This window comes from Nesoenas mayeri (genome assembly GCF_963082525.1).
Source record: "Nesoenas mayeri genome assembly, chromosome: 14".
Lineage (NCBI taxonomy): Eukaryota > Metazoa > Chordata > Aves > Columbiformes > Columbidae > Nesoenas > Nesoenas mayeri.
The window spans coordinates 5,135,587-5,150,719 of NC_137556.1; the positions used below are offsets into that span (position 1 = coordinate 5,135,587).

The 15,133-nt window shown below is 44.6% G+C and overlaps 1 protein-coding gene across 4 annotated transcripts in view; it reads right to left on the reverse strand.

Annotated features, from left to right (window-relative positions):
• The window catches only part of CYFIP2 (cytoplasmic FMR1 interacting protein 2), a gene marked incomplete at both ends in the record, with an annotated part of 42,409 nt that overhangs the window by 2,267 nt on the left and 25,009 nt on the right, over positions 1–15,133 (reverse strand). For all 4 annotated transcript variants that reach the window (XM_080353473.1, XM_080353472.1, XM_080353474.1 and 1 more), the window contains 5 exons: positions 3,213–3,307; positions 3,817–3,889; positions 6,981–7,111; positions 7,792–7,882; positions 9,437–9,580. In XM_080353473.1, the coding sequence (XP_080209599.1) occupies positions 3,213–3,307; positions 3,817–3,889; positions 6,981–7,111; positions 7,792–7,882; positions 9,437–9,580 (534 nt within the window). The remainder of the gene's footprint in view (positions 1–3,212; positions 3,308–3,816; positions 3,890–6,980; positions 7,112–7,791; positions 7,883–9,436; positions 9,581–15,133) is intronic.

Sequence of the window (15,133 nt, forward strand, 5' to 3'; positions counted from 1 at the left end):
AAAATTAAAAGAGAATTGACTTCATTTCAGCCCCGTTGCTCTCCCTGAGGAAAGAAAAAAGGGGATTTTAAATAAGCTGGGTCTCCCCCCAGTATGGGAGCACTGACTGCGGCTGGGCTGCAAGTGCGGAGTTCGCTCGCTGCCTGATATCCTTGTAGCTGCCCCTTTTCTTCCCATTTCCAGCAGCATTGCTGACTTCTCTTTGCAGCACTGCCAAAAATAACATGGGAAATGGGAGACAAGTGCTATCGGTGGTGCCCGTGGCTGGGGGAGGCTCCGGCTCTGCCACACTCATCCCCATAGATGAGCGGCTGCCCTGGCACACTGGTCCCACAGGCAGAGGGACATTGTAGCCCTCACCACTTTGGCAGAGGCACGCAGAGCGCACATGGCAATTACCGACCCCCTGCCTATCCCAGAGGACCTCCTGGAGCTTTAAGTAGTTTTTAAGCATTTGCTCCATTTCCAGCTGTCCCTATAAAGCCTATAAAAACGTCATGCCGAGCAGAATCACAGTGTGGGCTCGGAGCATTTGGCACAACAGGCAGGCACGTGTCCTGGCCAGACATTTAAGAAGATGAATTATGCTCGGTTTACTTGGGTGATCTTTATTCCACTCTAAAAAACATGCATGTGCCTGCCAATCCCCTTTCCCGACTATTAGTTTATGCTGGCAGTAACCTAAAGCATTTTCAGTTTGGTGGCTATTGAGATTGGAGGCGTTACAATTCCTGCTTGTGCCACAATTTCAAGGACGTTCTGGGAACCTCTGATCAATTAATGTTCAACTAATAGCAAATATCAAGGGAAAGCTGTATTGCTGTGCAGAGGCCAGATTGGGTCTGGGATCTTTTGATTTCTTAAACACAGGAATGATATCAGCAGTTTCATGGCACGCACTTGCATATGTTTGCTTAGCAAGTAAAGATTTATTTTACCCAGCTTATTTTTACAGTGAAAGGCTGTGTACTTTCATCATCAGCTCCAAACTCTTATGGGTACAGAGTAGTATCTGCATAATCTATGATGGCAAAATGGGGATAGAGAAGAAGTAAAGCCATTTCATATACAAATTAGGTGTTAGCATTACTGTTTGCTAAGATATAGAGACGGAACAGGTACTTTTGAGAACACACTGGTCCAATTATCTCAGTATACTGTTTCTGGAGAAATCTTAATCTAGAAAGGGACATACCTGGCTTTCAAAGGATGTAGTGCCACTCAGTTACACACATTCACAGGCAGAATTTGGTTCTAAAATTCATCACCCTAAGACCACTCTCTGATACAGGACTACTACTGTTGGGTAGATATCTGACATGCTGAAGGCAGTTGGAGAGGTATTAAGCTTGTGGCCACATCTGCCTTACAGTCTGGGGTCCCACCGACCTCTAAGATCAGGATAAAAAGGGTGCTCTCAAGATAAACTGTCAAACGATGCCACTGCACTGGCTCAACTATTCCTTCTGTCTTCAAAAGGAAAGGCTCCTATTACTTCCAATGAAAAAATGAAACTAATCAAGCCCTTTTGAAAATCCCTTACTAAATATCCATATGATCAGCCTTAAAAGGGAGAGGATTCCTTTAACAAACCACTTTGGCCTCCCTGGTTCTTTATGAACCACCTATCAAACAGCTGCCTGTGGATTCATACTGCACACTGATTATTTACAATAATCACTGACAGTTTTCCTGCTATTGCGCTATACCTCTTTGGCAGCTTGTTAACTAGCAAGCCTGCAAGAAGGGTACCCAAAGCCTGCAAAGATCCCCACCAACTACTGCAGCCTCTGTCTAAGCCCCTTCACAGCATGTAATTATATGAAATGCATAGGGCCACATTTTGGGAGAGGCATCTAGCAGGCAACTTCTGCTCAGATTCTGGACAATTGCTAAAAAGTGCTTATGCTTATGCAGGAAAAACCCCGTATGGCCTGTGTCCACAACTGCATTTCCAGGAGCAAGCTTAGAAGCTATGGAGGCACCTCTAGAAAGTTACTCTTGTGTTGATCTAAATCTGAGCTCCAAAAAGATCTGGTACTCAAGTGTACCTGTGTGATGAATGTGGGAAGAGTTTACGGAAAAAAAAGTAATTTTTAGCAGGACAAGAAATACATTTTGTTTTCATCATCATTAAAAGTAGGTCAGGGATAAGCAACGAGTGGACTCTAATAGCAGATTTCAATGATGATTTTGCATGGAAAGGAGGAGAGATAGAAAGACCAAGACAAAGACACAAAAACACAGAGGCGAATTCTTTTTCTCGAGTGTCTCCTTTAAAAGGAAGCCGATGGGAAGTGAGAGAAGTGTCTAGGAGGTAAGACAAAACCCTCAGTTATCCAGCCAGTTTATTTGTTTCATATAATTTCCAATGAAACCAAGTTCAAAACGTCCTTGATTCATCAGAAAAACAGGAAAAAAATGAACAACTTCCCGCCTGCCATAGATCTGTCACCTCATACAATGGAGTGTTCGTTCCATTCCCTTGGCAGGACATGATAGCAAAAGGTGTTGATTCATTTAATATTTTGCATGATTTTTATCCTATTGATCCCACTAAGTAGGCAGTGGAAGTTTAGTAATTGATACCAATGAAGCTCGAATTTTGCCCATTACATTGATCAATCTATGGAGATATTTTAATGGTATTCAATTTAGGCACAAATGAGATCTTTTCCAAGCTGAGACCCACCTCAAGAAGACACTTAAGTGGAGCTGTAATTTTAAGCATGTGCTGAAGCTCTAAGCATGTGCTAGGAGGGAAACCATTCTCAGATGTATTCCTTGACAGGGATGAGCTTAAAAAACAGACCACACTGCAGCCCTAAAATGAGATCCCCAAAAGTGATGGCAATTGATTAAGCCAGGGACAGCCCTGCAATGTTCCCCCTCAAACCACCCCAGCAATTCTCCATCTTTTTAAAAACAGGGAGGAAAGAGTTTGAATCAGAGGTGTTTGTATTCAGAGCTGGCTTCTAGCACACTTGCCTTACAGCTCCCTGCCCGAAGGCAGCAACACACCATCTCTGGACCTGTTCACAAATTTCCATTCAAGGAGTCTACTAGGGCAAGGATTCTGATTTTCTAGTCCGAATGATGTTTTGGAAAAAAACAAGGAAAAAGAAAAATTAGATCACTTTCCTGAGGCCAAACAGGCCATCTGAGGACTGCTATGAATTTTCAACAGCCATCCCTTTCAATGAAATCCTTACCTGCGGAGTGCCCAGCCTCTCTATTAAGGGAACCAGGTGAAGTGGGGCATACTTGGCTTCGAGACGCTTCATGCGCACCTCCAAGCGTTCTCCTTCTGTTAAGCGAGCAGCAAACAGTGAAATGAGAGGAGGAAGTGGAGACCCGCAATTTCCGACGAGTTTGCTCAGAGCTGCCCCCCAGCAACCATCCAACGAGCCTTTGGATCAGTGAGCCAAACCGACAGCAAATGAGGGAACCAGTGATGCAGAGGAGGGATGTGCGATTGCAGTCTCAGCAGCAGCTTAATCACACATGTCCAAAAGCGTGTCCCTATTACTGACTGCTCCTGGTGAGATGGACATTTCATGCTGTCATTCTCCAAAGAGGCTGTGAAATGGCTTTAAAACCTTAAGGGAATCCCCAGGCTGACTAAGGTTTCATTCTGTAACTAGGCTACAGAAAATGCACCCCTGGCATTTGTTTCCACTTGACTTTTGGCTGTATCCACTCATCTATTTTGAGGGGGAAGCAGGGCCAGAACTACTCCTCAACAGAAAAGGGAGAGAAACAGCTCCTGGGCAGAGACCCCTGAGTCTGTCCACTGCTTCTCTCTCAGCTTCTTACCTTTGATGTAGACCCTGGGCAAAATATTTTGGAAGGGAGCAGCATGCAGCAAATCACAAACTTCTTCCTGGGACTGAGGCAGGAAGAAAGAAAGATAAAGTAAGTTAAAAAATACCTATAGGGGTTGAGTGTATGGCTCAGGGGCCTGGGCAACACCACAATTCATGTCTACAGCACCTATTCAAATCCAACCCAGCTCAGTAGTAACCCTGGTGGTTTCAACCTAAATGAACTAAAACCACAAGAAATACCTCTCAACTTAAGCCAGGAAGTTTCCTTAACTCAAATAAGTTACTTTCTGCCAGTACAAGGCCAGAGCTTTGTATTTATTTTCTGTCCCACTTACTAGTGCTGCAAGTAAGAGGCAATAAAGAACATGGAGATTTCAGTTCCATCTTCACCTGATGACTTCCTGCTGTTTAGTTTTACAGAGAGTGCCCAGGTGGAAATAACGCTTTGGCTTACTTATTTTAGGGTGTGTCTGTGTAAAATATACTGATGCATGGCTCTACTGCAAATAGATACAGAATACGTTGGTCAGAAATTATTTGGCTGTTCATATGGTGTTCTCAGTCAGGGCTACCAGACCAGAATCCCAGTGGTGTAGGCACTGGGGAGATTAAAACAGAAGTCCAGAGAGGAATAACATCATGAGATGCCACCTGAGAGAATGCATGCCGATGCACTTGAGAAAAAATAATCCCAAACACAGATGCACAAGGAGAAGAAACCTAGAAATAGGCAGGTGGAGACTGAGGAGCGATGGCTGACAATACATTGTATACAAGTCTGCAATGGGAAACAGCAGCAAGGAAACCAAAGCTGTTCAACACAGAGGCATTGCGTCACAACAAGGCATTCGTTTGCTCCTACAAAAGTCTAGTTCTAGGGCATGCTTTCAGTTCTGAGCTTATCATAGAGATTTAGACATACTCGAAAGCAGGTCATGACAGTGCAGCAAAAGATATTTGGGGGCCAGATGGAATGGCTCGGCTGGGTCTGTTTGGGATGCACAGATGGACAGCCCACCTTCCAGCCAAGAGGGAGGGGACAGCGTAGCATGGAGCTGCAGGAGGCTGTACCGGCACATGGATGCTGGGATGAGAGCGAGTTTGTGGGAGTGCAGTTTGTGACACAGTGCTGAAGTGACAGGAACAGCCCAGGGTCCCTCCATGTACAGAGAGATGCTGATGCTGACAGAGTGTGCCTGTCACCTTGGTTATTTTGTTTGCAAAACACTATTCGTCCCTAGATGAACGTTTTTTCACTGCTGTTTCCCTCTGATAAAGAGAATATTTTCACCATTTGCAGCCTGCGGTCACCTGACATCTGTCCCAAAATTAGTCGTGTTATTAACAGATTTCCTTCCCAAGGCTCATTACCTGACAGTACGAATTCTGCTTAGAAATTTAGTCCCAAGCAACCCCCCTCTCCTCAAATTTAAACAATAAAAAGGGAGCAGAATGGAGCAGACTGCTCGTCTTCACTAGAACAGTGTCTGCCAGCAAATACCACCAGCCTTAGTTCATTCTGACAGCTCTGAATATAACTGCACCATAAAAGCAAATGCTCCTGCTGCATAAGAGCTCCATTAGAGGGAAAATCATCTTATGTGATGGCTCTTCAAATCTGACATCTTCCAGCGAGCGAGAATTAGTGCCTGCTGCATGTAAAATGGCTTGATAGTCTGAAATCTATTTCTGTGTAGAAAACCAGGGGATCAGAGAGGGAGAGACTTTGGCTGGCATGGAAACTGGGCAGACGTGGACTTGGATGGGCAGCCTTCCTAAAGGGACCTCCACATTCTCACCATGTTCTTTTGTTTGATTTTCTGCTATTCTAAAATGCCAGTATACGGCTGATGTACAGCTCCTGAGACTGAAGGAGCATTTTTGCACTGAAATGAAGGATTTCTAAAAGAAACCACTCTATGTCCCTTAAGTGTCCACTTAAAGATGGGACAGAAAAGGCAAATGCAGTACATCCAGCATAAAATCCAACAACGAGAACAGCAGAGAGCAGTGACAAAGCCATAAAATGAACAGAAACTGCCAGGATATAGTTGGCAACTCTGGTCATTCTACAAAATAAAGCCAAGCTGCTAGGTAATACACGTCTTTAGTTTTCCTAATCTTAAGCAACTACTACTCATTGAATGTGTTTTATACATCCTATTAGGAACTAAAAGTATCTCTATGTGGGGTTAAGATGCAAAGGTAAGGGCAGAAATAACCATTTTGAGGATATGCCGAGATTTTTAGTCTTCCCTGTGCTCCATGGTTGGATAAAACTTAAAAATCTTTGAACTTTCTTGTGCTTTTGCTCTGAACAAAACTTCTTGGATTTGCTTGGAAATCCCATTGCTGGAAAAAACAGATACAACCCTGCCAAAACCATTATGATATGGAATATGCATTTTTAATGTAAAATTGTGTTGTCGAACACTCCTCAGTTGGCTCTGGGCCAAACTGCGAGATAAATTCACTACAAAGTAAATTTATTGTGTGAAAAACTAGACGGTAAGAAGATGTATGGCTCTTGGCCATAATCTTTGCCCTGTACCAGAAAGGGCATTACATGAGCTGAGGGACTTATGCGTGTGCAAAACACTCATGCAGGGTGTAATACCAAGTCATCGCTCCGGCTAAGTTTTTGGTGAAGATAAATCACAGGAAATATATGGACGAGCTCTTCTGAGATCTTCCTGATGGATTGCTTTATCCTTATCACCATTAGAACCAATCAGTATTTCATTGCACTGGCACCCCCAAAAAAGCAAAGGGCTCAAATCTGCTTCTCACTGTGCAAATATGTATATAGAAAAGTAAGGATCCCTGCCCCAAAGAGCTTACAATCTAGAAATAAGCCTCAGTTGGTTTTATTGCTGAGAAGGACAAATTACGAGGTAGCTTTGGGACCAAGAATTAAATCTAGATCTTCCAGTATTCAGATTCTCCTCCAGCAATCCCAGATACCAGTGACCAAATGCCAATGCACATCATCTCCCACGGACCCCAATAACACAGCCTCATAGAGACCCGGAGTATACAAGAAGCAGGAAAGTAACATTTGCCAAATGCTTCTGCTGGAGAACCCACTTCCACTTATGCTCTTGAGCAGGTAATTTCAAGTACGATCTGTTTGTGCAGGGGGTTTTGCCTTACCAAAGCCTGCTCGATAAGGAGGCAGAAGAGAACAGCATTGCCCACTTCTCTGAGGCTCTGGAACACATCGGTCTTCAGCTCCGCGTACTCAATGATGTCCTTCAGCTGATGGTGGAAAAACTCCAGGATTCCTTAAAAGACAAGGCAGGGCAGTCAGAAAAGCGAGAGCAGAATCACCCTCTGACAACGTGGATAAAACGACAATCAGTGCCCGATATTTCCTTAATCACAAACTGCAAGTTGTAACTGCTAAATGGATGGATGGAGACTGACCCTGGGGAGAACCAGCATGCAGTGTCTTAGCCTGCTTTCAGTAACCCTTGGGAAGTAGGGAGTAATTCACATGAAGTCCTTAGATTTCCTAATCAGAGGAAAAAAGAGATTCAAGACAATGGATGCCCTGGTGCTGGCTAATGTGCTTCCCCATCCAGCTCAACGGCAGACTTCAGTCATGCTGCAAAAAATCTTTGCATCAACTAAGAAGATCTTTTGAAAAATATCAGTGAACCCACAATAACAAAAACTTACAAAATCTTGAAAACAAAACATAAGCTACCAGAAGACGTTCCCTTATCAGTCATCTGCGTGTTCAAAGGGAAATTTCTAAAAGATTTCCTGGAAAAGTTTCCTATCCATGTTCCAGTGTCAACAGCAAAGAAGCCGAAAGTCGCAGTAGGCTTGGGTTGCATTCTGCACTGGCACGTCAGGTGCCAAACCTTGTTTAATTACTAGTGTGTGCCCGAATAAACACTATACAAACATGTGGGCGCTCTCTTGCTCAAACCATTGTGCATCTTTCTGTAGCACCCACCTGGAGAGCCATATTCATGTCTTGGCAAGCGGCATATCTTGGGCATTACTTCAATCAGAGTCTTCACATACTGTAGGATGGTGCCTTGTAGCTGTTGGAGACAAAGGCTCGTTAAACTGGAATGATGACTTCTCCTGGCGTTGGTTTTGAAAGAGGGCTGCTTGCAGACAAGTTCACATCTGACAGCACAGGATGAAACTTCAGCTGGAGTCTAAGAAGAACTTGCTTAATTTGGATTTCACCCAAATATAAAATTCAGGCCGAGTACATGGAGTTAGGAGTGATTTTACAGCTTCCTCCCAAATAATAAATCACAGCTGCGTGGATTTTCAACTTCAAAATACAGCTTGCAGTGTTTGCATTTTTGCAGCTGAAATCCAAACAGGGCTCAGTCTTAGATCCAGCTGGACTTGTGCTTCTAACCCAAAAAGCATTTCACCAGAGCTGCTAAAGGGGTCATTCCCCAGCACAGGAAATGCTCCTTCCACCTGAGGAATGATCACTACATTTAGAGTTTTTTAAAAAAAATTACATAAATGTAGAACAAGCTTCTGCAGATCTGATTTTTTAAACTAACATGGACAAGAGCAAAGTATATTTCTTAGTTAAAAGTGTTTGCTGTCATTCGGAGTTATACACCTGCATCCTGTAGATACATTATCCAGGATTATGCACTAAACACCGTTTAGCCCAACATAGGATCTTTGTGTTGAATGCTGTCTGATCTTGCACACCAGCTACAATATTTTCAACTAAGTGACACAAATTAGATCTTCAGTAACTGTGGTGCTTTACAGTAGGGAAACTGGGTATATGCTTGAGATTCTCAGTTTTATATTGCTTTGTTAGACAAGTTCAAAATTACGTCACTGCAGTCAAAACAGAATTTAAATATTTATAATGAATGAAAATCATCTTTCCAGTAAAACAAGTGTTTTAGTAGAAAAGCATGACCTGAAAAATTATACATTTTTGCGCACTCCCTCCTCTCAATGCTCAGTATTGTTAGTATGCTTACGGAGGACATGGGATCATTTCCATGCAGATATCACATTTCTCTTCTGAAGAAGACAGAACTAGAAAGCAGGCAGGGCTACTGGCACCCTGGCTTCTGAATATCTGATGGAAATGGACAGTATTGTTTCAATAAGGACTCATGTATAGCAGGAATTTTCTTATAAAGACTGGGGAAACTGGTATCATCACTTTTACTGCCTGCCCTGTACATTCCTGCAGTTCTCCAGGGGTATCAGAAGGTGGTGAGACACATTGCTCCTGTGCTATTGCTGAGCACCAGCACAGGTCTTGAAGGTCCCCCAGACTGTGTGAGTGCCACATCCCACACCATCGCTTCTTGGTGGCTTTTAGCAAAGCAGCCTACCAACTCTCCCCACCTCAGATGTAGGTGTCTGATCACAGTTAACACTTCAAGATGGTGGAAACACTCCATCATCCCACAGGAATCACGGGAATTCCTCAGCAACAGTGAAAATCACACCAGTAATACAAGTGTTTCAGTGTGGATCAAGGGACACAAAGGTGCAAAGATGTGAACACACTAAACCCAAAGCCCAAGCTGACTATCCAACTTGCACCTCTCAAAGCATCGAGGTTTCTGCATTGCCAGGGTCAGCCTCAGAATTACCAGGCTCTTGACGATCTTCAACAGCTCTTCCATGACCACTGCGATCCCTTGATAGCCAAGAAGCCTGCAGATCGTCTTGAAATGAGGTGGCCCCACAAAATTGCGGTAGGAGCTATAGATGTGACTGTAGGCAATGTTGAGAGGCTGAGAAATTAGAAGCACAATGACAATTAGACAGGAGTATTTGCCAGACCTGTAAGTAGCTCTCTTATTGTGGTGTTATGTTCCATCACTTCAAATAATTTTTAAGAAAGAAGGAGAAATAATAATGCCCATGACAAGTCCCATTTCTTCTACTTGTTGTGGCAAAGAGGAGATGGCTTTTCTTCCTACATAGTCATATTCTAGTCATGTTCCTATGTGGGCATATTCTAATCTCAACACACTGTCATGTCACAAGGTTTATTATCCTGCTATGTAGCAACACCACTTTCATTTCCAAGGTAATTTACTTTCCCATACATTCCTGGTCAAGGATTTCCATTCACTAGCTCTTTGCCTCTTCAAACTCAAATTCTTCTCTACTAATCTACTAAAACAAAAAGCTTTATATACAGGTAACCAGACAGATTTTTCTTTTCTATGGGCACTTGCTTTAAATGAGGCTTATTAAGAAAAGTAGGAACTGCAGCATCTGAGCCTAAGGGCAGCTGGAAGAGACACAGAAAATATCTTTCTTTGCATCCTGCAAAGCTCTACATCTGCCTCTGTACTTAGAGACATCCCTACGGGACTGTGAAAAGGGCAAGAATCTAATCCTGGTCCAGGGAGAATAGTACCCAGGGCTCTGGCCTCCCAAAATTTATAGCAGCAGAAAAAGTGATTTCAAGGAATGTACTCTATCGGTGTAATCTTGGAAATGTGGAAATTGTTGCAATGTTTTATCACTGGAATATTTATCGGATCCATCTAGTGTGAGGGAAACAGAAGCAGGGGTATTAATTCACTTGTGTGATCTGCAAAAAAGAAATACTGAAAATCAGATTTAGCTGAGACACCAGATGCTTGGCTTAGGCTCTGCAATAGAAGTGTTGGCATCATGACTCAGCCCAGCAGAGAAGGGCTGCGGTCTCCCCCCATGACATCTAGAACCACAGCCTCAGTAACCACCAAAAAAGCACATTCTTGAACAGATTCTGGCACGTAGTGCCCCTTCTAGCAAAACACAGATAAACCCCTGGCTTGTGCTTAATAAAAGACCTTTCTTAAACAAAGGTAAGAAAACAAATTAAACTGTAACCCGAATGCACCGTGCGATGCTGACTTTGCTTCTCGTGTGAATGCTGCATCCCCGAGAGCTGCTGCGTCCTCGTGGAGCACGGAGCTTGCTGCCTGCAGGTACCGCACACCCCGCGGTACCAGGATTCCCTTCCCTGCCAGGAACGGAGCCGAGGGAGCAGGGGGACCATTGCAGAGCTCAGAGTGAAAGCAAGCAGGTGCTGAAGCAGTAGAACAGGACAAAATGTTGTCTATCCTCCAACAACGCAACTCCCAGCAACTGCAATGCAGCCAGCTGAAGGTTTCAGCTGTCCTCCAATTCTGACTCACTTCTCGAGATCTACTCTAACACTTTGAGTTGCTAATGACTTACAAAGTGAAGTCATTTGCTAAGAATCAGAAAAACATTTTCTTTTGCTCTCAGATATAGAATTTCAGTGGACTGATATACTGATCGCGCTTCCATAGACTTGTCTGTTGCTTTAATCAATTAATTAGTTTTCCCTCATTTTGTTAGAGCCCTGCTCTGGTCCAGCAGCTTATTGCCTACTATAATCCCTAGGTGTTCTTTGAAAGAGCTAGCAGAAAGAAGATACTTAGAAAGTCCCCTACTTTCAGTGAAATATAATTTAGCCTCCTGATCCTGATACATGAAAAAAACCCCTTTAATACTATTATGTACAGAAGAGCCACCTTGCAGGCTCTGTAGTGCATTAATTCACAGCGAGCATGAACTTTCTGTCCCATCAAAATTAACGAAAGGGCCCTGAGTATGGGCCAGATTTTAAAAATTATTTAGGCAGACAGATGCCTACTTTCACATCTCCTTGGATGCCAGCTCCTGTTACGAGAATGGTGTTTGAGCATCCTGCTCAGGCTTCTATCTGCATCTTTAGACAGCCAAGTCTTTAAAAATCTGTTTGTCAGAGACTGATCCAAAGCCACTAGATACACACTGACACATGTGAAAAACAGCAACAGTTTATGCTTTGAAAAGTGTGTCTGTTTAAACACCAGGTAATGCCCACCCTGGAGCATTTAACAAGTGGCCAACACGATCACATGCACATGCAATGGTCCCCTGAGACAGTTGTGGAGCAACTGGTCAGATTTTCCCCATAACAGGGCTGATGTTTCATTGTATGGGCTCAGCCGCCCACCTTGTAGCACTCCTTCGCCTCTCAGTGGGATAATGGGGCTGGAGAGCAGCTTTCAAGTAGGCTTTTCCCTCAAGTGGGGGTCTCAGCAATAAGCCTGATTGCAAGATTTTAGGATATGCATTGGCTGCAGGCGAGCAGGATGATTCATCCCTGCCTGCCTGCAAGATGAGGTAGGTTCATCGAGCTCGCCTCAGAGCGCACTAGCAGCAGGCTTGTGTCCAATAATAATATTCTGCCAGCAATTAAAAATATAACTCCATTTAAGGGTGAGATACACAGCTTGGGGTAAAGACTGTAGGATGTAAAAAATGACACCAGTGGGTATTTTAAAACAAAGCAGCTGAAGGTGCAAGCTGGCTGCAAAGCACAGCTCGCTCCCCGGCCTGAGGCAGCCGCTGCCACCCACTCCGAGAGTTGGAGCAAAGCTCCTGGTCTCACCTCCTCTTGGGAGCAGCAGCTGCCTGAGACACTGCAGAGGTTTGCCCCGCCTTTGGTTTGGGGCCAAACAGGCAGGTTTTGGGGCTGGGAGCATAGGCAGATTGGGATTTGCAGCACGGGGCAGAGTTCCCGGTGTCCCACCTTGCGCCCAGATCTCAGGGAGAAGCCACCCATACTTGGGAGCTTTGGGAGCTCAGGAGGTTACTAGGGATGCTCTGGAGTGGATTCAGCAGCAAATTAAGCAAGACAAAGCCCCATTGTCATTTCCATGTCTTAGAGCATGTTGTTGGCCATCACCCAGAACTGTCTGAGCTCACCTGAGGAAAGGCTCGGAGGGTTTTATCTAATAAAACAGATCAGAAAGAGATAATAGACAGATAATGCTGCCTATGCGGGAACTTCCTTGAAAAAAAGAGCTAACAGAAGGGGAATAGAGACAAAAAAGGACTTGCACACAGCCAAGACTAGTCCAGGCTCCCAGCCAGCCCAACTTCAGTGTGACAGCTGAGATGGTGTATAAGAAAGTGAAAAATAACTGACCAGAATTGTCAGAGAAAGGTCTCTAAGTCAAACAGCCTGAATATGGCCATGGCTTGGTTCCTTCCCCTGCCACAATCAATGTTCACTCTCCCTATAAAGCTTTTACCATATTTAGCTGTATTACCCACTCTGTATTATCACCAGACTTTCATGCAAAGAAAATACATATCCCCCAGCTGGGGTGAACAGGACATGTACAATGCAGCAGGCACCTTATACACAGTGTTGAGGCTGTGTCTGGGTGTATTCTGTGTATAGAGGCCATGTCAGTATCTCTCGTCTGTGTCTCAGCATAACGCCTCGCTATACCAGCTAGTGATTTTGAGAGACTGAAAATCACTGCTGTGATTTACAACAAGCTGATGGCCATGGTGGGCCAGGTAGTGCAGCCCAAGCCATGGGGTGGAGGGGATCAGCAGCCCCCACTGCCAACACCTCCTGTAGCAACCACAGCTCCTTAACATCTTTGTGCTGCTGCTGCAGACACGGCAGCAGAAAATAGAGCTGCTCCATCCCATTCACATGCAATAACTATTTTTACAAGCGCCGGCAGCATGCACTGTCCTTCAGGTTACATCTGTCTGCGAGCTCATTAAAAATGGAGGGGGGGGGGGGGCGCAAATTCAACGAGGGGAGGGAAGCAGGGATTTCCAGCAAGTTTGGTGTAACCCTCGGTCCAGAAGTGCCAAGAAAAAGAGAAGCACTCAGGAAAATACATAAATGAAGCCTAATCTAAAGCATTTACAGAGCTAAGAAGTGGTTAACGAGCAGTAAGTAGTGGGCTGCTGGTAATTTTGCAGCTTCTTTGTCAGACACTTGGCAACCTGCTGTGTCGTGTAAGTGGCTGAATGACAGAAAATGGCTCAGTTTCTGTGGCCACTGGAGCGTGCCCGTGGTTTGTGTCCCATGGTGAGGAGAGAGGTCCCAGGCAGGGCTGCAACTGGGTCCACCTCCAGATATGGGGAACACCAGTGCTGGAGCAGTCCTGGCACTGGCATGGTTTTGGCCTCCTCATCCTGGCGAATGAGAAGTTCAAGCTTGATTTTGGGAGCAGGTAATACCAACACCACTGACAGCTTTGCTGTGGTTCCCTTGGAGCTAGCAGAACTCATGTCTGCATGGAGAAAGGGCAGCAGGACACTGTGTGATTCTATGATTTGTTAGCCTAATCCAGCTATTCCCATTTTCCTCAGTTTCCTCTCCTCCTGCTAACACATCTTATTTGTGAACAACTGAAATTTAATTTCAAAACAACCGGATACACTGATAAACTCAACAACCCAAACACCATAATAAAGCAGTTTCCTCATGAAAACATTACCACCTTGCGTAATCCACCTTTCTGAAGCACAGTTTTGTACCCTCAGCTCTCTCCCTCCAGGCAAGGATGTACTTTACTCACAGCATGGAGCCAGCTAAGAGCTCTCTATCCCCCTGCTCTTGTAAGCAGGACCGAGCCATGTAAATGGCAGGATGCCACCTGGGAGCACTTTGATTTCCATCCCTGTTCATAATTATTTTCATCTCTGCTCCCAGTTTTCAGTTTGCTGGCAGCCGCAGCTCATCAAGGAGACAGAAGGGAATACAGATCTTGGAAGACAAAACCAAAACATCCAGAACTGCAACACATAAATCAAAAGCAAAAGTCACACACACTCTTCAGGCTTGTAACAGCCTCTCCTGATGCAGTTTGCATCATCTCAACACTGTTGATATTTAGAAGACCTTCAAAATGTTGCAAGCACCTTCCCAGGAATGACATGAAATGAGTAATTCCAAACCCAGAACCAACAGTTCTTCTGGAAAAGTTCCTCTCTTGAACACATTTTGGCTTCAGAGAGCAGTGAGTCACTTGTTTGGAGCCTCTCCTTACCAAGCCCCTTGCCACATCTGGCCCCTCATGGCCACAGACAGGGGACATCCCCAAGCCACCTGCAAAGTGGAGGCATTCAAAGAAGAGCCTGTTGTGACCCCACAGGAGCTCAGCAGGAGGTTGAGGTCATTGAAAATCCAGTTCCTGCTTCCATCACATGGCTTACAAAATATTTAAAAGCTCATGGACACTGCTGCAGCATCAGGGATAGAAATCTACTGCTCACTGGCTTTGGCTTAAATCAGTAGTTTAAATGTGCAAGCAATCATAGAATGAAAGACAATGCCTCTGTGCACTGCAGGCCAGGATCCTGGATTTCGTACCATGTGCCAACGTGTCTGTAAGCCCAGACCCTGCTGGAGGGGCAGCGATGGTCCTACTGGGGGACTGTGGACAGGGGAAAAAAAGAAAACCCCAAACAAGGCAGTAAACAAAACTACCCGGCTTGTTTCATCTGCCTGGGAGACA